This window comes from Rhamphochromis longiceps, linkage group LG10 (genome assembly GCF_057381845.1).
Source record: "Rhamphochromis longiceps isolate RC_006_pf linkage group LG10, R_longiceps_female_GT1.1, whole genome shotgun sequence".
NCBI lineage: Eukaryota > Metazoa > Chordata > Actinopteri > Cichliformes > Cichlidae > Rhamphochromis > Rhamphochromis longiceps.
The window spans coordinates 21826592-21852730 of NC_140566.1; the positions used below are offsets into that span (position 1 = coordinate 21826592).

A 26139-nucleotide genomic window follows, 5' to 3' on the forward strand; every position below is an offset into this window, starting at 1 on the left:
CTGCAAAATCAAATCGCTATATCAACTCTATAGTTTAAAAAAAGTGGAATAAACTGAGTAAGCATCCAAGGATGGAGTCAAGTTACTACAATACACTCAAGCTCCTCCTACCACTTTCCCCACCTTATCCATACCCACCTCCTCTCCATGCTCCTGTTATCTAGCATTTTAATGCATCTATAGTCATGCTAATGGTTCTCAGAATTCAAAATAATTTCTTCTTTGTCCTGCTCTGCCACTCAGCACTGATAGAGAAGTGGTATCTCTGTCTCTTCCTCTTCCTTTGCCTTCATTCTCAAAGAATATGACTTTGACAGAGTCCTGTCAGTCTGTCGGTCTATCACACTTATTCTGTGTGTCAGATTAACGGCGGTAAGGAGTCGAGAGTGCTGACAGGACATGTAGGAGAAGAGAAGAGAAAAGAAGAGAAGAGAAGAGAAGAGCATGCGTTTTACATTATGAGTGGTCCCAACCTTTCTATTCATGCTGGTTGACCTTTCCATCAGTAGGTAATCGAGAGGAGAATGTCCTTTACTATAAAGGCTGGATGTTAAGTCACGCTCCTCTCTGGCCCAAAGAGAGAGGAGAGCACCTCATGTCACTCCAACACAGCCCTGGGTGAAGCACAACGGTTGGGGTGAGGGGCAAAATGGATATTACAGAGAGGCAGAAATGTGTGTGTGTGTGTGTGTGTGTGTGTGTGTGAGGGCTGGGATAGGATGGGAGGGGAATAATACCGGTCTGCCAGTTCAGGTCATTGTCGAGAAAACATAAAACATAATCATCCATTAAAATGCAGCTTCACACCCTCCATCACATCCATGGTGGAGCTGCTGCTATAAATGCTGTGTATGTGTGTTATTGTGCGTGTGCGTGTGCACACACACATTTACTCAGCTATGTTAGATCTACAGGCATAAAGAGACGGAGGCTGGAGGTTTGTGGTGGGTCACTTTATTGCATACTGTGTGCGTGTGTAAATGGCAAGTGCGGTGTCCCTTTGTTGGAATTGTGTCACATTTTTGTATGAATTTATATTTGATCATCAAGCGTTAGTGTGTGACAGTGAAGAATTGAATGTGACGTGAATGATGCATAAGATTTACCCTGGACAGCCGGGAATGATGCTATAAAGTGAATACACCAGTTAACGATTGCGATAAGAATTCCCCTCTTTTATAGAACATGTGAAATATGTTTCCATAAAACTAATTTTCAGAGCTAAACCTAATAATTTGCTCAATTTTAGACTTCCCACGGGTGAATTTCAACAAAGGTTTCCATGCACTATTCCTCTACGGTCGGCTTCAAACATAATAAAATGGCGTAAAGACCTGATTGATAGCCTTCATGAAAACAAAAGGACAAAAATAAAGACTGACTGCACCTTCCACACTCTGTGTAGTGTCAGTATGGATAGAAGGCCTGAAAACACAATTCAAACAATAATTAGGATAGCGTCTACTGTAGTGGTTAACACATTTACCTAACATGAGAAAGGTCAATGGTTCATGAGAGGTGTCATGAACCTCAAACGGTATAAAAATCTGCACCAAATCAAGTAAGTGGATCCATCTGCTGTGGTTAGCCCTTGTATATAAGAGAGCAGATGAAAGAAGATGATAGCATATACTTACTAATGGTTAATTATACAAATTACAAGCAAGTAACCACAATTTGATGAATTTACTAGGCTGATTATTTCGAGCTCATGAACTATGCATCCATCTGTCCTCTTGCTCTTGCTTATCCAAATCAGCATTGTGGGAGTGGGGGTGCCAGAGCCTGAGCTGCCAAAGGGCAAGAGATGACCCTGGACAGGTCGCCAGTCTGTCATACATAGACACTCACACCTACAGCCAATTTAGAATCACCAATTAGCCAGACCTCAAGCATGTCTTGCAAGGAAGCTGGTGTACCCAGGGAGACAGCATAGGAGAACATGCAGAAAGGCTCCAGCCTGGATTTGAACCTGATCCAAACTGATGGAAAAGTTATAACTCAACAGGATTTTTGGAATCTTTCTTGCATAAAAACTTGCAGATGACCAGTGAGAGTGTAAATAAGAGTTGGTAACCTGCTTGCTGTGACTAATGTAATTGTGTCATCTTTTACGAGGGGGCTGAACTGAATGAAACTGGGCTCTTGTCTCGGCTCTTTGTCCCCGGAGATGAGAGCGATGAGTTATACCCATCTGCAAATCGAGACTCTAAACAACGCTATCGCTTTTAAACGCCAATCAGCGGGGGCCAAGTCTGTATTTCAAACTTGTAGTCTTAACAGTGTCACACAAAACACAAAGACCAACACACGCACTAAAGTTTCGCTGTGACACACTGCAAATCCCCGCTGATTGAGGGTAAGCGAGCTTCAGACGGCTCTTGTGTATAACTAGCTCCAGCCCAGCAGATCAGAATGGCTGGCAGCAAACTTACATGTTTGTCATCTAAAAACTATTCAGCCTCCACTTAGCCAAGTGCACAACACAAACAATAGACAGCCCGTTAACAATGTACCATTATCTGGAGCATGATGGAAGGAGGGGTACATGTGGAGAGAGCGGAGAAAAAGAAGGAGAGGGCGAGGAGGAGAGCGGCAGCTAAAAAAAAGAGAGAGCATAAAGGCAGAGAGATGAGAAGGAGGATTGCAGAGAGACCAAACTGTTATTTAAACCAGGCGGCCACGAAAACATCACAATAAATAACTCGGCTGTTTAGTCTCCACCTCAGATGCTGGGAGAGCAACGGAGCGCAACACACGACGGAGAGGGAGGGAGGTGAGAGGGTGTGTGTGGAGGGGAGGAGAATTAAAGGGAATTGGGGAGGGGTGAAGTGGTAGAAGAAGGGAAGGAGGGATGGAGAAGGAGATAAAACACATTACAAGATCGCTCTCCGTTGTCAGGCTCAAAGGAGTATCTGGGATCGTCTCTCCTCTCGACTAATGAAAGGAGCAGCTTCACAGTCAAGTACCAGGACGCATGCCTACTTGCAAACACACACGCGTGCATGAATGTGCGCACACTTATACTCTTAGACTTTAAAAAAAAGAAGCAAAAACATAAACACATTTAGCTCACATTCACATGACTCACACCTTCCCCTTCACACTCGCACACACACAAATGCACGCGCACACGCGGGAGCCCTTTCGTCGTCCTCAGCAGAAAGAGTGGCACGGCGAGGGCCCCTTTGACTGCACAGAGCGCTGCCTCACCAGCCAAGGCCGTTGATGAGAGGAAAATAGTGCTAATGCAGCAAGGAAGCTGTTCTTTCCCAATTAAGCCAATAAAACACATGCTTCCCTCTTTCCTGTAACTGCCTAATAAGCCATAAACACAGCTGAACATTTATAATTCTAGCTAGTACATAAAAAAAAGAAAACAGCACTTCCCATGTGTGCAGGGGTGAGGTGTGTGTGAAGAGAGTGAAAGCGCTGGTGATTGCAGCGGCCATGGGGGGAAATAGCTTTTTCTACTAAAAGAAATATTTAGTACCTCTCTGAATTAATGTGAGGGAGGTGGTGGGAGAGGAGAGGGAGGATGAGAGGCTTGGAACTGTCGTACTAGACCAAAGCAGATGTATCTATCCTCCCTCCTGTGTTTAGGAGAAGCTGAGGATGCTGAACTCCCTGTTGAGATGAGATGAATACCTTCACTGAGCGCCTACAAGCTCCCATACACATACATGGAGGCAGATATATACAAATTAAAGAAATAAAACTATACAAACCCCGAGCTGTTTGCAAACATGAACTCTGCAGGTTATGGTCCACTTCAGATGTGTTCTCGCTCCATTTGAGCTGAGTGTCCATCTAGTGAGTGGATACTGGAGGCAGGATGTGACATCAACTCCCTCACTGTGGCTTCACTGGACACTCGTTTGTGCACAACTGGCCACCTGAACCTGGCAAGTAAAGACCTCTGTAATGTTTAAAACAGTTCAGCTTTAGACTTTAGTGCGGTGTCGAGCTACCAGGTTCTTCTATGATTTGAGACTGTCTTGACAAGTCTTTGGTGCATGATAAAACAGGTTAAACAGGTGACATTTTACTGGCATGGATTGGACCTGCTTGTCCTCTTATCCTCCTGAGAACTGAGGAAAAAAATATTATTTCACTGTTGCTGGTTTTGTGATTTCCTGCCTCTTTGGAGCTAAAAGTGGCTGACCAAACACATGAGATATCAAATCAAAATATATATATCAGAAACAAATGTCCATTGCATAGGACATACATGAACAGGCTGGGTCTCAGGAGGATATGGCTCAGTCAGTCTAGAGCAAAGAACGGGACGGCAACATCCTTCCAGATAGGAAAAATTGGTGGTCGCCTGTTCCCACCACTAACACATGACCCTACGCTGTGTTCACTGCATCATTCCATGTTTGGCACTGATCACCACCTGCACTCATGTATATATCTATCTACTTAGCACTTTTAATTCTTATTCTTATTTTTATTTTCATGTCTATTTAAGCGTAATTTATGACAGTATGTTTGCACTGAAGCACCGCAGCAATTTCCTAATGTTGTAAACCTGCTCAACATTTGGCAATAAAACCCTTTCTGTTTCTGATTCTGATTCTGATTACTTTTTTTTTTTTTGCATTAAGTGATCAGTTGCAAGGGACTGCAACAATCAACTGGGCCCAGAGGTTGAGCATGTGGTACCGACAACCTCTGGGCAATGACTTTTGATTGCACAGGTGCAGTTGCTGTCCGACTTGAAGTGACTGCAGTCATTCTGAGACAGATGGATGAAGGTTTGCAAATAATCTCTTTCTAATTTATAAATGCAGACAGATTGCGAACGTGGAGCAATCTGAGTCAGTTTGCACAGATTAGTGCAACTTGTCTGGGGACTCGACTCAGCTGATTGCTAACCGGTTGTCCAAACACATACTGTATGTCAGTTTGTGGTAAAATTGCTATCCTGCACCACCTATGTCACTTTTTGTGCAGGAATTTCTGTTGCAAATCTATGAAGGACTAACTGGCCTCTGAATGTATGTAGATAATGTGGATTTCTGTTTGATGTGAATTTATGTGTATATACAGGCAGCAAAGGATTTGCAATTTTTGCCGATTTATCACATACAAACAGATTGCATGTAAAGAATGTAACTATTAGCAGGGCGATAAGGAAGCAGAGAACTGCTCCTCCTTTACTTTTCGTGTGAGTTCAGCTGCTTCCTGGATTGTGTTTTTGCCTCCTTGCTGGGTTGGCTCAACTTTTTTCCTCCTGGGCAAGAGGAGTCATAAACACAGCATGGGATCGCTGTTAAGCAGTTCCTAAAAAACACATTTGCACTTTATTGTCTAAGTGCAGGAGCTTGGCTCTGGTGGGAGAGAAACGAAAGGGAGGAGATCAAATCTGCAGATTGTGTACATTTAATCTCTCTGAGATGAATGAATTTAAGGTAGTGCTGACATGAACAGTTTTTTTTTTAAATTTAATAATAACACCCAGATTTCTGTGGAGGTACCCCCCTTCATTTTTACAAATTAGAAATGAATACTGATGATTTCCTCTCGTACTGGTTTAATCTTATTTTTCTTTCTCATTCAAATGTATTTTATTTTGTTCTTAAGGTTTTGTGTGGATTGAAGCAGGTCAGTCTATCTGTTTCATTTACAACTGTCCTGATTTGGCAGCTGATGATTCAACTCTGCAGGATTCGAAATGCTACACCGATTGTTTCACAGAGCCACATTGTTAGCTTTAACAACATATGACTAATGTTTTTCATAAAAAGCTGTGGGAATGATGAGTTTTGTTAGCAACTGGCTCAGAGGTGGTTGTGGGACAGGTTATTTTGATTATATACATGCTTGATGGTTGAATAGTGTCATACTTTGTGTCAAATACATTACAACCTCAACACTGATGTTTACATTTTTCATAGCCTAACAATGCCTAATGCCATCTGCTCCCAGTCCATCATACAGATACACTATCCTAGTGTACATTTGGTTTCTTTTTGGTGGTTTGTTCCATCATTGTTTACTGCAGTGTTGAAGTGTAATCAAGCTTCTCTGTGGGCATCATTAAAGTTTAATTTGATCTCAGAGAGGGAGAGCCTTTGCTCTTTGACATTCAGAGGCGCTTTTTTTCACTTAAGTGCTTGAGAAACTGCGTATACAGAAGTGAGTGCCGTCATCGGTGTGGGCAAACGGTAAATACGCTGGTATCCTGGCCTATACTGTATTTGCTCACACACACATTAACACACACATACACAGGGTGGAATGTGGTAGAATGCAGACCTGTGTGTGTGTGTGTGTTTGTCTTTCCTGCTATTGTCAGACGGAGATTGATACCGCCTCTTGTTACTGACAGACGATTGTCGAAGCTTCCTGAAATAATTATAAAAGGCAACAACAGTAACTCACACACCCTGTTAGCCCGCCTGTCTGTCTGTCTGTCTTTCTGTACTGTACTGTGTCACCCTGCCAGTGGGACTGACTGTCTGTTTAGCTACGATCAGAAATTTAATGTTTATCAAGTTGTTGAGTCAATACCAGTGGACACAAACTGCTTATACCACAAACAGAAGGAGATGTAGAGAGCAGACTGAACACAATGGAGAGAGGGGCTTAAAGGCAAAAGGTCAGACAGTGAAAAGATGCAAACATCGGTCTGAATCATCACCTCCTATTGTCTGTGTGTCTTAGAATTCAGGAAATGTCATGTCACATTTACACATACACAGACATAAAAGCTTTGGGTGTGATCAGTCATCTCGGTAAGAATGACCGCGCGAGGCGTTTGCGCTCCGCAGATGTGTTTTTGTGTCTGTGTGTGAAACAGTATTCATGTCCTGAATGTTCTGCACAGGAAGTGGCAGCAATCCACTTCCTGTTCAGCTGGAAATCTCATCTGCAGGGCAGGCTGCCCAGGGTGTTACCACACATACGCACTGGAGCCCAAATATATGGAAGAGCAAAACACACACGCACGCACACACAGCACAAACCAACACCCAGTCTATTTCAGTTTGTCATGTATTGTCACCTGAGCCTACAGTAAATACAAACTCTTTGTTCTCGGCCCAGCACTGCTTAGGGGGCTTTTTCTTTGTGTGTGTGCGAGTTTGTGCTCTTCTTATAAGCCGACACCACTATTAATAAATGTTATTTGTAGTCCTGGTAGGAATAAGTGTGTGGTAGGTGTGGTATGTTTTACCAACAAGTTCCACCTATTTATTGTGGAATTATCACAAGATTTTACTAATGTGGGAGCAAATGCGTGTTGGAGCACAGTAGGGTAATAACCCAGGCACACCTTGGAAACCTCAGTTTGCTAGCGACAAAGTGTATTCCCCAACCAGTTGGGGAGTGGTTGCTGTGAAACTGGTTGCTAGGAGATATATGGCGCTGCACCAAAAAGCTCCTTGTGGTTGCTTTGGATCCTACAAGATTGCTGGTGGTTTGCATGGAGTGTTTGCAGACATGTTGGCATCTTCAATGCAAATTCCACAGCCAGCAACCACTCATGAACCAGTAGGGGGAAAACCATTGACTGAAGGTAGTGACTGTGACAAATGATGAGAGAACTACACCAGCCAGCTTTAAACAAGATCTCAGTCTGCTTACTCTAGTAAAACCAAAAATCTGGAGATGACAGTGAGATCAACCACTTGTCAGCTGCAGTAAACATGCATGCATATATGCATTATATAAGTTTTTTCTGTAAAATCAAATTAATGATTAAAATATGCACATTAGGAACAAGCATTGTTATATTATCATCTACATTAAAAGTGCAAATAAAGACAGTAATGCCAAAAATTATGAAAATAAAGGTCAGGGCACAAGCTTCAGAGTTTTCCTGTGAGACTAATTAAAGACTTTTCACCTATTTGTAATCTGAAGAAAGCTGCTTAAAAACAAACTGTTTGTAAACAGACTAAATTGGCGTAATGAAGAGATGATGACACAGAGTAATCTTTCTGAGCCATAATGTCAAAATAAGCGGCACTTTGGAGGGAAGAAGGTGACTGCATGGAGCTTTGTTGATCTGATTTAGCTCCTGTAATCACCCAGCGGCTGAAATTTATATTATGTAATGTTCAATTTCCATTAAAAGAAACCTTTAGATAAAAACTTGAGAAATCTGTGAAAATTTCAGGGTTTTTTTTTTCTCAACTTGATGCCAAGCATTTACTCAGTTGCACAGGCCTTTTATTTATGCTTTAAGTGGACCTAAAACCACACAAAGCCCGTGTGTTTAATGACGTCAGTAACACATTTGAGCAGAATACACGCCGCACATAAATAAACAGCTACAGCACAAAACGCAAGATGTTCAAAGATGAGAATTAGCATAAAATAAAACAAAGAAATTAAACTCCTCGCCATTTATGTGCGGCTGCTTGTTCGCCGAGGCAAACAGACTGATTTAACTAGTAAATAAAGTCACAACACTCTGGCTGAATCTCCGGAGATTTAACCTTAACCCTGGAGAGTGTTGCATAACAGCAACAAACTTGACAGATAAAACACAGGCTGTTAGCACCCTCCCCACACACACACCCACACCCTTACCCCCCTCTCCCCAGTGTTTGACTAGACAGCAGTATCCAAACACAGGGACTCCTCACTACACTGACTTTACAAGGACTAATTACCGGCTGGCACTGAGTGTAGACAGATGGTAGAGAGAGAGAGAGGTGGAGAAGGAGTACACAGGGAGGCAGAGAGAAGATATATTTTGTCGCTCAAGTGTATACGTGAGTGTGTGAGTTGGTGTACATAAGCTAATTTGCGTCAATAATTATCATCCACCCTGCAGCAGACAAAAGGACTGCCTAAACATTACTAACTGATGTCTGATGCCAACTCCATTCGTCTTCTGCAACAATGTCAGAGCAGTAGATTACTCCTTTGTTGTTTCTTTCATGTCTCTGTGAATAGAAAGCTAAACTGTACGCCGTTTCCTCCTCCCCCCTCTGAAAAAACAAAGCATGCAAGCATTTTTTCTCACATCAGCAAGCAACACATGTACCATACTTTTCAGCCATACATTTCAGGTACTTTCTGAAATGTCACCATTTAGTGCCATTGTCTGGAACTAAACAATGACTAGATTAGCAGACTAGCAGGGTTTCCAAGTAGTTTTCGAACACGGTAAAGAATTTAGCAGCTAAAAGCCAGATATCACCATCAGGTGTTGGTGCACACCAAGCTAAGTCATGAGTATTGTGAACTACAGTCATATGAAACTTCACGCTAACTAAAGTTGATAATATGTTGGTGTTTAGGTTGACCGGTTGTCAGAATGCACTAGTTCAAGAAAATGACCTCATAGGCACTATGTGCCAGCTATTGCAGCCCCTAGTGGCTGTGTGAATACGTGCATATATAATGTGTGGCATATATATCTTTATGTCACTATTAGGTTGGAAATTCTGTGCTAAGAAACCAACAAAATAGAGCAACAAATGAGACAAATCATAACTTTTCACTAACCCTAACAAAGTGCTGAAAGCTAGCCAAATAATAAAGTGAACTGAAACTAAACAGAGTTTACAAAATGAAAGGGAAACTTTAACTTTATTTAACTTTCTCCTGGTCAAATGTTCAGAGTGTTCTCCCAGCATTCTACCGTTTTCATACTGTTTCACTCTTTTAAGACTGGAAACACTGTTTCAGAAACACTGAAATTAGTAAGATACACCACCACTAACACTGTGTGTTTGGGAGATGTGTTGGTCATTTCAAGAGTAGGTGGTGTATCCAAACTGGAACTTTATTTTATCAATAAACTGAATACATCTTGCTTAATAAAAATAAAAAAAAATCAGTGGGAAGTCTGCTTGTTGTCTATTGATAAATGTGAATAAGTGGTTCTCTTATGGGCAGTACGGTAATGCAGTGGTTAGCACCGGTGCCTCGGGCTGTGAACATGCTCGCTGGCTGGAGCTTTACTGTTTAGTTTGCATGTTTTCCTGCGTCTGCTTGGATTTTCCTTGGGTGCTCCGGTTTCCTCCCACAGTCCAAAGACTTGCCTGTTAGGTTAATTCATTATTCTAAATTGGTTGTATGTGTCATGTCGGTTTCAGTGGTCTTTCTGTTTCACTGCGAAAGACTGGCAACCAGCCCAGTGTATCCCACCTCTCAGTCAAGCTAAGGCTCCAGTCACGCAGGCCTAGAGACAACTTGGCAAACCCCCTGCCATCCACCCTTCACTGGACTAATATATATATATATTCCCCAACCAGTTGCTGATCAGTCACAAAGAAGTATTCGGTTCTCCACCTAAACTTCTTTGCAGTTGCTTTGGTCTCTTGAATATTGGCTCCTGTAGTTTGCATGGAAGATGCTGGCTTGTTTGCAAACACTCACCAACTAGTTTCTAAGCAGTAGTGTGATTGTAAACTATAAAGTTGTGCTATTTGAAATGTGTTGCCGCAGTGAGGCACAACTGTTATTCTGAGGCAATAGTTCTACTTTTCTGGTTTAAGTCACACATTTTCCAAGTGTCACTGCCATTTGGTAATTAGTCAGGGACGGTTTGCTTACAAATCTGCATCTTCCATGCAAACTAGGAGTGACTGTGATAACCTCCCAACCAAAGCAATGCAAGGAGGTTTTTTGTGCCAGTGCCCTCTTTACAATCAATGTCACCTGTCAACTGCCAGAAACTTCCAGCAACAACTCACCAACCAATTGGGAAATACACCTTTTTCTCCAGTGACTGAGGCCTAAACGGTGACCCTGTAACAATAAGCATACAGGGTACAGATAAGCAATAAAGGCGATGAATGGAGACACTTGCTTAGAGCAGAACAATTGTTAATACTTGAATTATTCCTACAAGTCAAGTCAAAATATTTAATGCTGCTGCAGAGGAAAAAAAAACCCTGAAAGAGACAATAAAACACTCAAACTAACTTTTCCTGTATCTAAATGTAACAAAGCGTCTCTTTGGAATAATTAAATCTGTGTGCTGTTTTCAGGCTCTGGTGCCCTCCTTTAGTCTAAACCTCGGCTGTAGTTGAGTTATTTCTCTTACTGTCTGTGCACTTTGCACTTCTCCTCTCCTCCCGCTGAACTCAAGCCTTCGCATTTTTCAGCCCTCTCCCGCTTTTTCAGCATGACTCCCCTTCCTCAACCCTCAGTTATTCCTTCTCTGCATCCCCCCATTTCTCTCTCCTCGCACCCCTCTCGTTAGCCGGGTATAAATCTCCAGAACTAACCCAGTAATTTAACCAATTAGCATCTCAAATATGAAGGTGGCATCTAAATTACGACGGTGCAGAATAGTGATGCATGTGGCCCCGGCTGCTGAATTTACAACCTCTCGTTACATATTCAACCAGCATAAATCAAGCGTTCCCCACTGACACACGGCCTTATGGGTAGGCACGGGCCGAGGTGGAGGGAACAGTCCCGGGGATGCGAGTTAGTTAATCATGTGGAAATAAGAAGCATAACCTAGATTCGCAGACACACATACACACCAATAAAACACATCGTAAACCTTTCTGAATACACACTTTTCCAGATACACACTCACATACACACATGCTTGAAAAAACAATATATTATATAAACAAACACAAACAAAACAAAGTAATCACAAAATTAAAAACAATGCAACACAGAATCTAAGCACAGATGTTTTGTTTTAGGCACCTCCCTCACCTTCCCTCTCTTCCTCTACCTCCTGCCAACACACGCACACACACACACACACACACACACACACACACACACACACACACACACACACACACACACTCCTGCCTAAATGAGTGTTTCCGTGTGTTGATGGGCAAGACAAAGAGCCCATGCAGTAACCAATGCGTGTGTGTGTATGTATGTGTGAAGGCTTGTGTGCCTCTGTTGTTATCTCAGCGCGTGGTTTCAGCAGCGGTGCGGGGCGTCTGGTCCTCACAGCGGCGGTGGCGACAGCGAGTGAGTGATAACTGTAGTAAAAGTGTAGTAAACAGTCTGAGTGATGGCGGCTGTCGGCGGGGCCAATTGAGCGTGTGACATCAGCCGTGACACATCAGTGGAGAAGCACAACGGTAATGACAGCATCGCCACGCAGTGCGCTCAGGCTATCTGTTACTGCTTAACAGCCGCCACACACGCACGCACGCAGGCACAGACACCGCACACACACACATATAGTCGTTGATGGGGATAAATCTGACTTTCAGCTGCTGAGAACCTGCAATTGCTCTGAAACTGCTTCCAAGTCATGAGAGAGAATTTGTGTTTTTCCGTATGGGGGAAGGTTAGAGGAAACTCAAAGCAGGGGAATCTTAGGGTTTAGGTGTAGCTGAAGGGTGAAAGGTCATGAGCTCGACTCCCTGGAGAAACACTACAAATACTGCTGCTCCCGCTCTGAGCATCATTATAACCCCCCACATACACAGACACCACATACCACAAATCATTATAACATGTAGTCTTATAATGAGCTGGTCACCTTCTAAACCTTCTAAAAACTAATCCCCTGATGCCTCTTTCTCACACTCTCACCTACCAGCCTCCCATGAGACCCGCCGACTGCAGGGGTCTCATAATTAGACACAGGGACACGGATATGGGAAATACAGACTCATTCAGCACTGAATGAAGACTATGGACCACATTTAGACAATACTTAATGTAAAAAGTTAGGACAGACACTCCTGTGAGTCAACTAAACTATCAGGTAAACAGTTAGGCTATCTATCAGTGTGTTCCATTTGAAGTCAGAAGTCGGAATTTCTCAGATTCCAATCGGAGTTTTCAACTGGAGTATCCCCGGCTTCACAATCCAACATGGCAGCAGTGCATGTAAATAGTAGTAAAACTGTGAATCTTTGCAGCCACTATTGTCTATTTATGACTCGCAAAATAAGCCATGCACAGCGCACTGACCATGAACATGCCACAGCTGTGCTTTGAAATCACAAGCATTGTCCTGTCTTGCTAGTGTTGTTTGAATGGCTCCAAACAAATCCTCTTTTGCCTTACGTTTTCTACTTTACCACTGGAACATTCTCATCTCAGCAATGACGTCACTCCGAACTCTGACTTTTGAGGAAATGAGCATCATGGGAGTTCTTTTCATTAGATTGTCATTGAAGTTCAGTCTAACAAATTCTCGTCCTTTAATCTTTTGATGCATCATGTTGCATCATTAGCAAATGACTAGAGAACAAATACGACTGTAACCTCCAAGTAGCTGGGAAAAATTGCAGGTTACACGCTGAATTTTTTCACACTCAGAACCAGTTGCAAGTAGTTGCGGCAACTGCTTTCGATTGCACAGGTCGCCTCATGGGAGGCAACCTCTCCATACGACTAAGGTCCAACTCAGACTGACTCCAGTCACTCTCAGACAGACTGGCAAAGGTGTGAAATCTGAGTCAGTCTGTGCTGATGAGTGCAACTGCGACGCGTCTCCTGCAGTAGGGGACTCGACTCAGCCAGTTGCCACCTGCTTGGTTTCTGGTCATATCCCAGTATTGAAGCAAGGTTGCTGAGCCCCTATGTCACCGTTCTGCAGCTGCACCTTGACAATATTTGTGGAAGAACTTCTGATTTTCTGTTTCACATCTGTGAGGTTCTGGCTGGATTCTGAATGTAAGTAATTAGTGTTAATTTCTGCATGTGTAGACGGCAACAGATTTGTGATTTTCACCAATTTGTTGTAAACTGATTGCACAAAATTGATTTATTTTATTATTTTGAAGGCAACAACTGGTGCCCATCTTTTAAGCAACCATTTCAAAAGCAACAAGAGCTCAAGTTCATCGCACACGGTCGCAGTAATTTTGGTTGTGCCGTGGTCTCCCTAGTGTGACTGTAGCACAGGACACTATATTTCTAATGAGATGACATCACTCGGGTTTTCAGTTTTTATGGTAAACGTCTGTAAAAAAAAATACGTTCAGCAAGAACTGTCAGCAGTGAGGTTTGTGGGTAAGAATTAGTGGTGACTGCTCCCTGCCGAGAAATATCACATGTTGCCAGCTGAAAGTGCTTCCAGGAGGATCTTGTTTCCATAAAGACACGTGACGAAGGCATCAGAACTAACATGGAAGACAGTGAGACATTCACCAGTGCTCTTCTAACATCTCCTTATCCACGACTACATAGTTGATGTTTATTTACTAAAGAACCACACAGGAGATGTCATATTAGTGAGTTATCACCAGGTAATTATGCATTCATAATTAAACAAACCGATTTAACTCAACACTTTCTTCTTCTTCTTGTGTCGTTTGCGATTAAAACTGTAATTGCTCATTAATTACTCATCACTCCATGATAAGGTGCTGTTTTTCTGCTGCCTAGAGGAGGGAAACATCATACATAGTAGTTACTTATGAATCATAAAAAACTATGACTATGATGCCTCACTTTACATAAAAGGGAAAAAGAGGCTGTAATTACCAGTACATCCCTATTTCTGAGTAAATACGTGCTACTGAGTAACTTAGTAATTACTTCCTACTTCCTAGTTCTCAATTACTATGTTACCATGTATTTCTCTGTTATCTCAAAGGAAAGTCATATTATTTTATACCCTCTAGGCTTTTGTTATTAATTAAATGATCAATTTTAATTTTACAGGCAAAAAATTAGAAACAATTTCTCCTTTTTATGTATAAGTATCACAGCGTCCTGACAGAAATATGGCGTTTGCAGCATAAAACTCACATAACAGGTGGTATTTTTAGCCAATAAAAAGACTGTGATGCTTAACATAGAAACAAGAATAAAAATGGGTCCATCATAAAAACATTACATGTGGCCATCATTATCTGAATTATAGTTTTGGACATAATTTTGTGGAAGTTAATATGACTAAGGTGTTTGAATGTTGTTTTTCTGTCTGTTAACGCAAGGAACCAAGTTTTTGCCACCTTTCGGCTTTAGGGGCAGTTTCTCATAGAAGCCAGCATTATAAATACTATGATAAGACCAGTTAAGTTTATGCCAGACCCACAGGTCACAGAGAAGAAATGCAGATTTAGAGAAAAAAAAAGAAAACTTCTTTCATTTTAAATAAACACCCGGATGATAGAGGCGGATTTGAGACTCAAGCCTGCAAACACCTACGCAGCCTGACCCGAGTTCAAGTGTTTCTATCTCTCTTTCTCTCGCTCCGAGAAAGATACAGACGCAGAGGGAGAGAGAGGGAGAGAGCAGCATTTAACCTCAGAGGGTCAGACTGAAAAAATAAAAAATCAGCTGAAATTCTCTGTGATCAATATGTCCAAGAAATGCACACACCCACACAGTGCTGCCACGGAGGACACCCATGAGCATCAGCACTCAGATACACATGAGCCATCCCTAATAAGCGCACACAAGCTAAAAAAACCTAAACACTTCACTGTAACACACACACACACAGGCACAGTGGAAGAAGAGCTGGCCACAGCTGCGCTCTCCTCATGAGCGCAGCACTAACTGACGGCTAATCGATTAGTGCTTGGTGACCTCTGACCTCACTAGCTTCCTGTCTGACAGATTACACCTCCGCAGTTCCATAGGACTGCATTCGCCTGCCTCGTTTTGTGTGTGTGTGGTTTTGGGTTTTCGTTATTTTTTTTGTTTCCACAATGGAACAAAAATAACAGAAACATCTCTCAAAGCAGGGTGGTCCATCTCATAATCCCCACATGCGTGAACTTGCATGTACAGTAAATGTGTGATTATGTGAGTCAAGGAATTTTCTTTTTTTTTTTTTTCTTGTCAATAGCAGCGCAAAACATAGTGTTTGTTGTTGTTTGGGCGTGTGCTATGTGTTACTGTGGTGACACAGACGGTGCGCAGATCAGGCAGCTCAGACTGGGAGGGGTGATGTGTGTGTGTGTTCATGTGTGTGTGTGTGTGTGTTAGGAGGTAGATAACAATGCCCCTCTCGGCAGGACACTGGTGCTCTCTTCCTGGTTTGCTTTACACGGGAAACACTGCCCCAACACACACACACAGACACACACAGAGGCACACACAGATATTTATACCTGTATGGGTTGCAATGACTTCACCAGCTCGCCCTGCACAGCCAAACAAAGGGAAACAACAGCAAACCAGTGTCCCTTCAAAACACACACACACACACAAATAGAGGAGAGTGTAGAGCTTGCAGACTCAGCCGTCCGTTAGATGAGACAAGGTTAGCGTTTTTATTCCGACACGGCTATTAATAATGAAATGATGCATGGCTGGCACATTCGTACTCTCCTCCCCTTTCCTCTCCTCTCTTCTCTTCTACAAATTCCTTCTTACAGTTGTACAAACTCTCATACAGTAGGTAAACACACTCCTGCTCAGCCTCCCAAAACACATCAACCACAAGTTCACTTTGTGGTAAAGGGGGGGAAAAAATTCCACGTCTCATCAGTGTGTCAGTTAACAAGTATATATATGTATGTGTGTGTAATCTGCAGGGAGTTTCCAGATAAACTAAATGTGTTTGCTTTTTAATGACAGAGCTTAAGATATTCACACACACATGCACACACGCCACCGCCAACCACCTATCATGAATGAGCCACTCTGTATGCTTACCTCAATTCCATGTGTGTGTGTGTGTGTGTGTGTGTGTGTGTGTGTGTGTGTGTGTGTGTGTGTGTGTGTGTGTGTGTGTGTGTGTGTGTGTGTGTGTGTGTGTGTGCGTGTGTGGAAGAGAGACTAATCGCTGTCCAGTAATAGGAGCATGCTAAGAGAGATCTCTGTGTAGGAGCCCAGAGGCCTTTAGCCACAGTCTCATCGCCCACCTGGAGGTTATCCACATACCACACCAATGCACGCGCTCACACGACAGCTAGTCTTTTGTTAGCCTGCCAGAGAGCCACAGAAGTCAGTCCATTGGTAGGTTACATAATCACTCTCTGACTTAATTAATCAGTAAGTTTGTTGATCAATCAGCCAAGTTAATTAGTCATTCAGCTAATTTGTCAGTTAACTAAATGAAAAGGCGTGCCTTCTGTTCCACGTCGGGATTTTTTCCCCTTACCTGATGTGATAACACACTATGGCGTCTATACAGTGCACTGTGAGGCTTGAACTAATTTCTGAGACAATGTGTCGACTCTACAGATTCAAAAGTCTTTTACGTGCCTACGTAAAAAAAATTTTTTTAGTAGCTTAAATCCATGCCCTCATCGCCTTTGCAGAGCTGAACATGAATTTGGGTAAAAATTCAATTAAACTCCTCTTTAAATATTTATACGTTTACTATGTCAGAGATTGAAATATTTGAACACTTGGTTTTTTACATCCTCAATGGGCACATTTTTCATTGTGCAGTTTAGTAGTCAAATATTTATTACTGGACAAAAAAAAATAAAAAATCCAGTGCACCACTCACCCGCTGCTGAAAACAGTTGTCGTTTTTGACAACAAGCAGACACCTAAAGTAATCGAGGCATCACAACAGCTTTGAAAGGAACAGATGGGAAAATCTTTGAGACCCTCGTGTCGTGTTTGTAGCTTTTAGGGTAACGTGATCCCTGCCTAAGGGTGGTTATGTGCACTGGGGTGGGGGGTGGGGAGTACCGGGAGACAGGAGCAGGAAGGGGAGGATGAGAGAGGTGAAAAAGGAGGAAATGGGGAGAAAAGAAAAAGGAAAAAGGTGTATGTGTGTGTGGGGGGGTACATATTACACATCTGTGTGGACTCTCTTCAGTTTTGCCCTTTGGCAGTTTTCTTCCTGATACTCCACGCCCGATTCAAATGATACAGAAATGGTAAATGGTAAATGACCTGTATTTGTATAGTGCTTTACTAGTCCCTAAGGACCCCAAAGCGCTTTACACTTCCAGTCATCCACCCATTCACACACACAAGCCTGATGGAGAAACTTGGCTCTTAAAAATAAGTTGGAATTAGAATTATTCCAATTTACAGACAATACAAAGGAAAATGTTCGGGGGGAAAATGAAAAGAAGAAGAAAAAGTAGATAGACAAAGACAACAACACATATCTCCATCTCTGAACCTAAACAAGCTCCTCTGCGTTAGTTTAGACAGTTAGAGGAAATGAAAATGTGTGTGTGTGTGTCTGTGTGTGTGCATGCATGTGTGTGTGTGTGTGTGTCCATTAAAACAAGCAGTCAAACTAAATCAGCAAGTAATGTGAATGCCGAGCTTCTAAATGCTGGGACAGGTGCAGACTGAGAGGCTAAATGAGAGAAATGAATAAAACATAGTCCTCTCTGCCTCTTTCTCCCTCTCTCTTATACACTGTTAAATACACACACACACAAACACAGACAGAGAGAGAGAAGTGAACAGTGGCATTATGTCAATAGTATGAATAATTCCCAGCACCGATGACCTTTAACACAGGAAGTGATACTGCAGAGCGTGAGCTGAAAAGAAAGAATCAGCCTCAAATAATTAAATAAGTGTGTGTTTATGAAGTGCGAGACATCTTCACAAACCAGCCAAAGAACCTCAATGTCATCCTCCACACTCACGGAAACACCGAGAATAAATGATGAAGAAGTTTATCTGGTTAAATTCATTTACATTATCCTCCCAAAAAAGTGCAATAAACTTTATAACCACCTAAAAATGACTATATTTGTTGATGCAATCTGTATCGGTAAATAATGTCACAAAGAGAACATCTCACAGGACTTATGGCACCAAAAAGGTTAACTTCATGGAAGCATGTTTACTGAACTGACCATTTCTAATGGCAGTGACAATAAAAATAGAAAAAAATAGGAAATTAAGAAAATTCAAATTAAGTAACCATAACCGAGCCAGTGAAACTGATGGAAGCAGACAAACCTGGCAACCCAAAGGCAAATGATGCCACTTCTCCCCCCAAAAAACGAGACAACACTACATCTTTCGTAAAGATACAAAAAAACAGCAAATTCTTAGAACAAGATGAAAGTAAAATCAAAGAAATTTAACTCTGTCAGACCAAAACAACTCTCGGGATTTATCTCAGAGAAACAGAAGAACTAGAAGAAGTGAAAAACCACCACTTTGAATGTCTTCTTCACCATCGACAGTGTAAAACCATGATACTGCACTGCACTGTCATGTTGGCTTATATATAAAGTTTCTTTAGTCATTTGTGTCTTATTCAGTATATATACAACCAAGCATTGGCGTTTTTCCAGGAAAAAAAATCAATAGCTGACATTGGAACCTTTAATTTTTGGATTATGCCTTAAAAATAGCATCTGTGATTTTCAGCTGCCTCTTCAATTTAAAAAAAAAGAAAAAGAAATCCAATGTGCTGTTAATGCAATTTTCTTACATTGTACAGTTCATTATTGTACCTGTACCTAATTATGCTGATGCCAAGCAAAGCAAATTAGAATTTGAGAGGATGAAGATCTGAAGGAAACCAGGGCAAAGACAGAAAAGAGCGATGAGGACGGGTCAAGAAAGGAGGAGGCATATTCTCTCACAGTCTATTTTAGATGTGTGTGTGTGTGTGTGTGTGTGTGTGTGTGTGTGTGTGTGTGTGTGTGTGTGTGTGTGTGTGTGTGTGTGTGTGTGTGTGTGTAGGCTACATGTCAGACAGTGACAGTTGAGCGAACAGTGACATACCAGGTTGGCAGAGATATTTTGGTAACTAGGACAAGTGAGAGTGAGAGGGAGAGAGCAATAGTGAGGAAGACAAAGGCGGAAAAGATGAAGAGACCGTTTAGAAGATCCCTCTCACTTTCTGTCGCCTTTCTTCACCTCACCCCTCCATCCGCCCTCCCTCCTCCTCCGCCTCCTCCTCTCTCCTCTTCTATCTGATTGACAGCGCCCCCTCCTCACCCACCCTGTGCTCTTTGATTGACAGGACTCCCCAGACTGAGGCTCTTATCCCCCTGAAACAAACCTGGCTCTGCTCCTCCTCCTTTCTCTCTTCTGTCTGCCTAGACAAGCTCCCACTCTCCCCCCCCCCTCCCCCCCCCTTACTCCTCCTTTCTTCCTTCTGCTCCCTCTAAATGCCATCTTATCATCTTCACCTCCTCTTTCTGTCATCCCTCCATCCCTTCCTCTTTCCCATCATCTCTTGCTCAAGCTCTGACCCCTCTTAACCCTATAGATTACACACACACACACACACACACACACACACACACACACACACACACACACACACACACACACACACACAGGGAACCCCTTAAACCCCGAGGCTTATGTGGGCCCCTTTAGACTTTGAGAGGACACATACATTCACACACACTGGTATCTGTAGCACCCCTACACACAGAAAAACACACACTCAAACTGCCTTCCTCGCGCCGCGACACTCGTCTAAGCCCTGAACACACACCACCTGAGACTATAACCCCCTCAAACTGCTCACACACGCACAGTCTGAGCCTATTAAGCCAATTGTAGCAGTCTAAACAGGCACAAAGCTGAGCAGTGAGGTAGGTAACCCCTCAGGGCCACGGAGACGAAAACAGAGTCAAAGAAAGAAAAAAGGAGGTTGGGAGAGGGAGCAAAGCAGAGGGGTGTGGAGAGAGAGGGTGAGGTGAAGCAGAGGCACAGAAAAAAGGGAGGAAAAGGAGGAAGCGAGAAAGGGGGAAGTGGAAGTGATGGAGGAAAGTAAGAGAAAAGGGGATGATGAGGATGCTGAGTGATTAAAAAAAAGACAGTAAGAGTTACAAGTAGAAACTGAATGGCAGTCACACACACATAGACACACACACCCAGAGGAGAAGAGTGGTTGTGGCTCTTTAGGAGTCAAGCAGGCGTATGATAGGATAGCGTTGCATGTCGTTAACCCTATATTAACCCTGAGAGGCAGTGGGATGCTCAGTGTGCTATAACAAGGATTAACTGGGCCACACACACTCACAGATACACTCATACGTACATGGTACGATGGGCTAGCTGTCAGTCACACACATGTGCGCACAAGGACTGAGAGACACGCAATGAGCTGTCAGTCACTCTCTTTAATGGTTCGCACAGACAAATGTTTGAATTTGTTAAAGCATGAGTAATGTGTTTAAATGAGCGTGAGCCTTAACTCTGTTCACATGTCGATGTAATGTTTAAATGGTATGTAAATAAGTGTGCTTATGCATATCTCTTCATCTGCCAGTAACCCACTGCAGACTTGGCTGTAGCAACATTTTGGAGCCTTTTCTCTCTACTGTGCGCTGTATATGCTATAATGTAATATCAGTTTCACTTGGCTGAAACCATCCCTGCAGAAGCGTTGGGCAGCATTTATACCATGCAACAGTATCCAGGTCTTAGGGCAGTGGTTTCTTTTCTTTCTGAGAGCTTTCTTTCCAATTTTATGCTGATATGGGGCTCGTTTTAATGTGAGTGCAGATACTCTTCTTTCCTCCAGCATCTCCACAAAAGCCTTTGCTGTTGTTCTGGGATTCGTTTGCACTGTTCACACATTAGTTTCACGGAAACAGAATGCATCTCCTTCCTAAGTATTACGACTGTTGCCCGATCCCATGGTATTTATACTTACATACTATTGTTTGTACAGATGAACATGGTATCTTTCAGGAAATTGCTCACGAGGATGAACAAGGCTTCTGGAACGTCACAATTTTTTTCCAGTGTCGGGGCAGTTTCCTTTGGTTTTCCCATGATGTCAAGCAAAGGGGCCAAGACACACATCGCACTGACTCTGATGATGCTGATTAGCTCATCACAGGCTTCTAACGCTAGTGAGCAAGGTTTCAAGCTGTTTTAATAGCACACTTACTTAAAGTGCCTGGCAAAGTATGTGGACTGGTGGTCCATACATTCACGTGGAAAAGAAAGTTTCTACAGGACTCTATGTATTCCTTTGAAAAACTAAATTGTCGTATGTCTGTATGACTTTGTCAGCCTTTTGCATTGTGAAGGACTTAATTGTGGAGGAAAATCAGCCCACTCTTCCTTACAGCATTGCTTCAGTTCACTGAGGTTTTTGCACAGCTCGCTTAAGGTCCCACCACAGTATTTCAGTCAGGTTGAGGTTTGGACTTTGACTTGACCATTGCAACACCTTCATTCTTTTCTTTTTCAGCCATTCTACTGTAGATTTTCTGCTCTGTTTGAGATCATTGTCCTGTTGCATGATCCATTTTCAGCAAAGCTTTAGCTGTCAGGCTTGGCTGCTGTGCATTACAACCAAACATCTCCAATTTGGTCTCATATGTCCAAAGGACATTGTTACAGAGGTTTTGTGGTTTGTTCAGATGCAACTTTGCAAACCCAAGCCGTGAATAAACGCCCCAGACCACCAAACTGCCAAAACGTCTTCTTCTATAGAGGCGCTCACATCTGCTGACGGTCAGTTAAGTGCATTAGCGTCCATCATCCCACATTTTCACATAACTATAAATCCAATGCGGAGCTTGGCACGTGCACATCTGCATGTTGTAGCTTCATACTATCACCAGAGGGCAGTGTAAAAAAAACAGATCACAGACAAGAATGTGGGATACTCTTGTTTATGTTTGTGCTGTTTTTGGTCTTTTAGTTGAGCCGTTAAAAAGAAGGAATTTATCACAGACATCTTTGTAGCGAAGACGCCATTTTTTGTTTCATTTCTTCTTCATCCCGAAACATTGGCATTACCTTTCAGTTCAAGCCAAATTGTCAACCAATCCGGATTGTACCTTTGTAACTATTATAACTAAATGCAGCATACACTTGAGTATGTATAACCACAGATGCAGGGGGATATATCTGCTAAGCCCTTAATGTTTTCATTGTAACTGTTTAAAATAACTATTAAAGTTACATTTTGAATATTTCTTTGGAGTGGGTGAGTTAATTCGAGCTCTACTTCTGTTTACAATCAATGACACTTTAAGCTGTCATTTTGACTTTGCCTCATTCTTTCTCCACATGTTTGCGTCAAACAGCAGAGCTCCAGATGTTACACCAAGAGGCTGTGAACCACTGCAAAGTGGAGGGGGCAACAGGAAGTATCCCACGGTATCCACGGTAACCTTGACATTCCATCTTGACCAAGTTCCCTGACATCTCCCACAATTCACTCCGCTTTTCTCCTCCTGCCGTGGAAAATGAGACGTACACCCCCTGTGTGTGCGCGCACACACACACACACACTTCAATAGTCATCAAGCATCAATGTAACAAACAGTGACACACGTATTATGATTATGCAGCTATTACTTTGTCAGTTTGTGTCTAATATATCAGCTATTCTTTTAGGGGCCAAACCCAAGCCTTAGCCATGAATCCACACACGCAGATTACATACACACTTTCTAGGCAAATATATAAAAGGCTGTAAGCTGAGACGTTTGAGATAGCCGACAAAACAGGAGAATTGGGCGGTGGTGTGGCAATACTTATAATATCCTTCACGAACACACAAATGCACGTATAGCGTATGACACACGCACACGTTTGTGCACTTAATAAGATTTCTCCAAACACAAAGAAAAAGAGGAAAGAGGAGTTTTGCACCGTATAGAGCGAAACCTTGTACATCCCCTCCAAAGTGGCGAGAATAAAGAATCTCATTCATGCCAAATTATCCCTGTAATAACCTTTATGACCTCTGTTTGCGGCGCTGATCACACTGATGTTTGTCTTTATGAACCTTTAGTGAAGAAGCACTGAAGGACAGTCTGTAGATACAAAGCTGAGAGTCTATGGTGTGATTACTGTTCATCAGACGCTCATAAGCCACAATATTTAAACCTCAGTTTCAATTGTGTGGTTCCTCACGCCACACAATGGGGGTATGCTTAGGGTAGGGCATGGGAACACTGTCAGTGGATCGTCTGGGTCCTGTAAGTTGTGGAGTGTTTCCTCCGTATATCTCACTTGGTCTAGCACATCTTACATGCAGTATGATTGGACTGGAATCTGGAAATCTGGATATCCCGAGGCAGGGTCAAAACCCCGAACTCTTTGTCGTGTTTCTTGAGCCAAACCAGAGAAGTCTTTGCAAGAGTACTAGTGCCTCAGGGAGTGTGCTTGGACTGCAACAGTGTCTAGATGCTGTGAAAGTAATATCCACATGAATGCCGGCACCCACTGCACTGCAACAAGAAGATCTGAGGTATTTACCTCATCTGTCAGTGCTTTTAATGTTGCAGATGATCAGCTTATATTATAATTGCCAAAAATCTTTCACAAACTGAAACTTAAACATCTGGTCATGGTGAAGTAAGAAAAAAAAGAAACACTTGGTACAAATCTGCAGGAATATGATATTTTGTACAGTGATTTAAGTTGTGTAACAATGTGGTGACAGGGAGTAGAATATTTCACTCCTCTTCCTATGAATTACTCAAACACATGCAGACAGACCGACAGAACTGCTCGCACAGGGTTAAAACAACTGCCAAGGAGAAATCAGATTAAAATGAGGTTGGATCTTATTTCAGTTTTTCTCTGTCACTTTTTTTTTGTTCTTCTTCGCTCATGACCCACTTTTCTGTGCTGCTGCAGGAGAGACAGAAAGAGGGGTGGGGTGGATGTTAAGGGAGGGATAACTTCAGTCCTCTCCTGTGACAGACAGAAGGGAAGAAAGAGAGCGACAGACAGACAGAGACGAGCGGCAGGAAAACAACAGACGACTCCTGCTAGTGAGCTGCTTTGTGTTTCGCGTGACGTAGAGGAAACAGACATTCATCTGAGCACTCAAGTCTGAAAGTGCGCCTTTGGGATGTAACAGAGCAGCTGATGTGTATTTGTGTCCCCTCTGCAAAGATCGATGATTACGTTACTAGAGTGCGCATGTACATGCAGATAAAACCTGTGTGTGTGTGTCTGCAAGTGTAATTCCACACTGTCACCACCCACTCATGAGTCCTGCTGTTTGACTTATAAAAGCAAAATTGGTTTCTCAAATGCTTCCCGTGCATCTGAGGCCGCTGATTCTATCGAGGAGTGACAGCAGCTCATCCAAACACACAAACATCCTGTCCCACCGCGCCGTTCAAACGGGTCAGCGCACAAACCCTCGTCCACTGTGTGTCTGTGGGTGTGCGCAAGTGTGTGCGTAAGGAGAGAGAGAGAAGAGGCAAAGTGAGAGACAGTACCTGTCGATGATAACAGGGTCTGACGGTGTCTCATTACGGTTTCCACAGCTCTTCTTGTCACAGCACCGACTACGGGAAGAGAAAAGAAGACCGTCAGGGAAGAAGACACAGGGCAAAGTGGGGGGAAATTTGGGCATAGGGTACATTTTATGGAATTTCCAGATTAGAGGTTTAAGTGGGAGTGTTGCAGTGCGTGCCTTTCGTCTGCACTGATAAAACAAATTTATTACAACATCTGCAGAATTTGTCCCAATCTGTCGAAAACAGGCCATAGTGAATTTTACTGAAAGTCTTTCAGAGAAATCTGCCCTGAAAGCAAGGATAAAAATAGACCTGCAAGACAAGGAAAGTGACTGTATAGCAGGATCTGAAGGAAATACACTGTGGGATCGCTGCTTTAACAAATACATTAAAAAAGACACTGCCGGATTTATTGTTGGTCGTGGTTTGTCTCACTAGTGGGTAATTTGTTGCTGTGGTCACTGCCTAGCCTTTCTTTTTTCCATTTTCTCCACTTTTTACTGCTGAGCTGGTTGATATTCATTACCAGTGTTCCCAGTATAAGGTGCACCTTTAACCACAGTTTGCCCATCTGGCTCAAACAATCAACTATTAAGATAGTAGTTTCATCCGAATCCCAACAACCTCTCAAACATTCAGGTTTTTAGGATTGGGCTCAAATAGATGATTTAATTTTGCACAGCACATTATAAGAACTACGCAGGTAGTAATTTAGCTGAATATCAAAATAATATAAAGATAAGTTCCAGAGCTCCAGGCACCAAGATCGTGTTTTGGCTTAAAACTGATCTTTTAACAACCTTAACCAGATGTTGCAAAGCTCCATTTTCCATTTTGCAAGATTGCCAGGACTCCTGCCCCTACATTACACACGCATATACTAACATTACATGCTAGGTCACAATTTTACAGCGTTTATTGTAAAACACCATGCTTTGTGCTGTGGAGAGCCACAACACTTTTTCCTATGAAACTAGATTGTAATGGGGCATTACACCTATTTTCATAGCCCATGAAGGTGACTGCATAATATGATTGTAACTCTGGGGTTTTGTAAAGTCTCAGAATAATAACCTCTCCTGGTGTCAATATGATACTGTTGGGGTTATGAAAGGTTAATTAGTTAAAATCCCCTCCACATGTGTTG

General features: G+C 42.6%; 1 protein-coding gene across 6 annotated transcripts in view; it reads right to left on the reverse strand.

Annotated features, from left to right (window-relative positions):
* The window catches only part of LOC146660891 (transcription factor COE1), a 91978-nt gene that overhangs the window by 53904 nt on the left and 11935 nt on the right, over positions 1-26139 (reverse strand). For all 6 annotated transcript variants that reach the window (XM_085420938.1, XM_085420935.1, XM_085420937.1 and 3 more), the window contains exon 6: positions 24972-25040. In XM_085420938.1, the coding sequence (XP_085277064.1) occupies positions 24972-25040 (69 nt within the window). The remainder of the gene's footprint in view (positions 1-24971; positions 25041-26139) is intronic.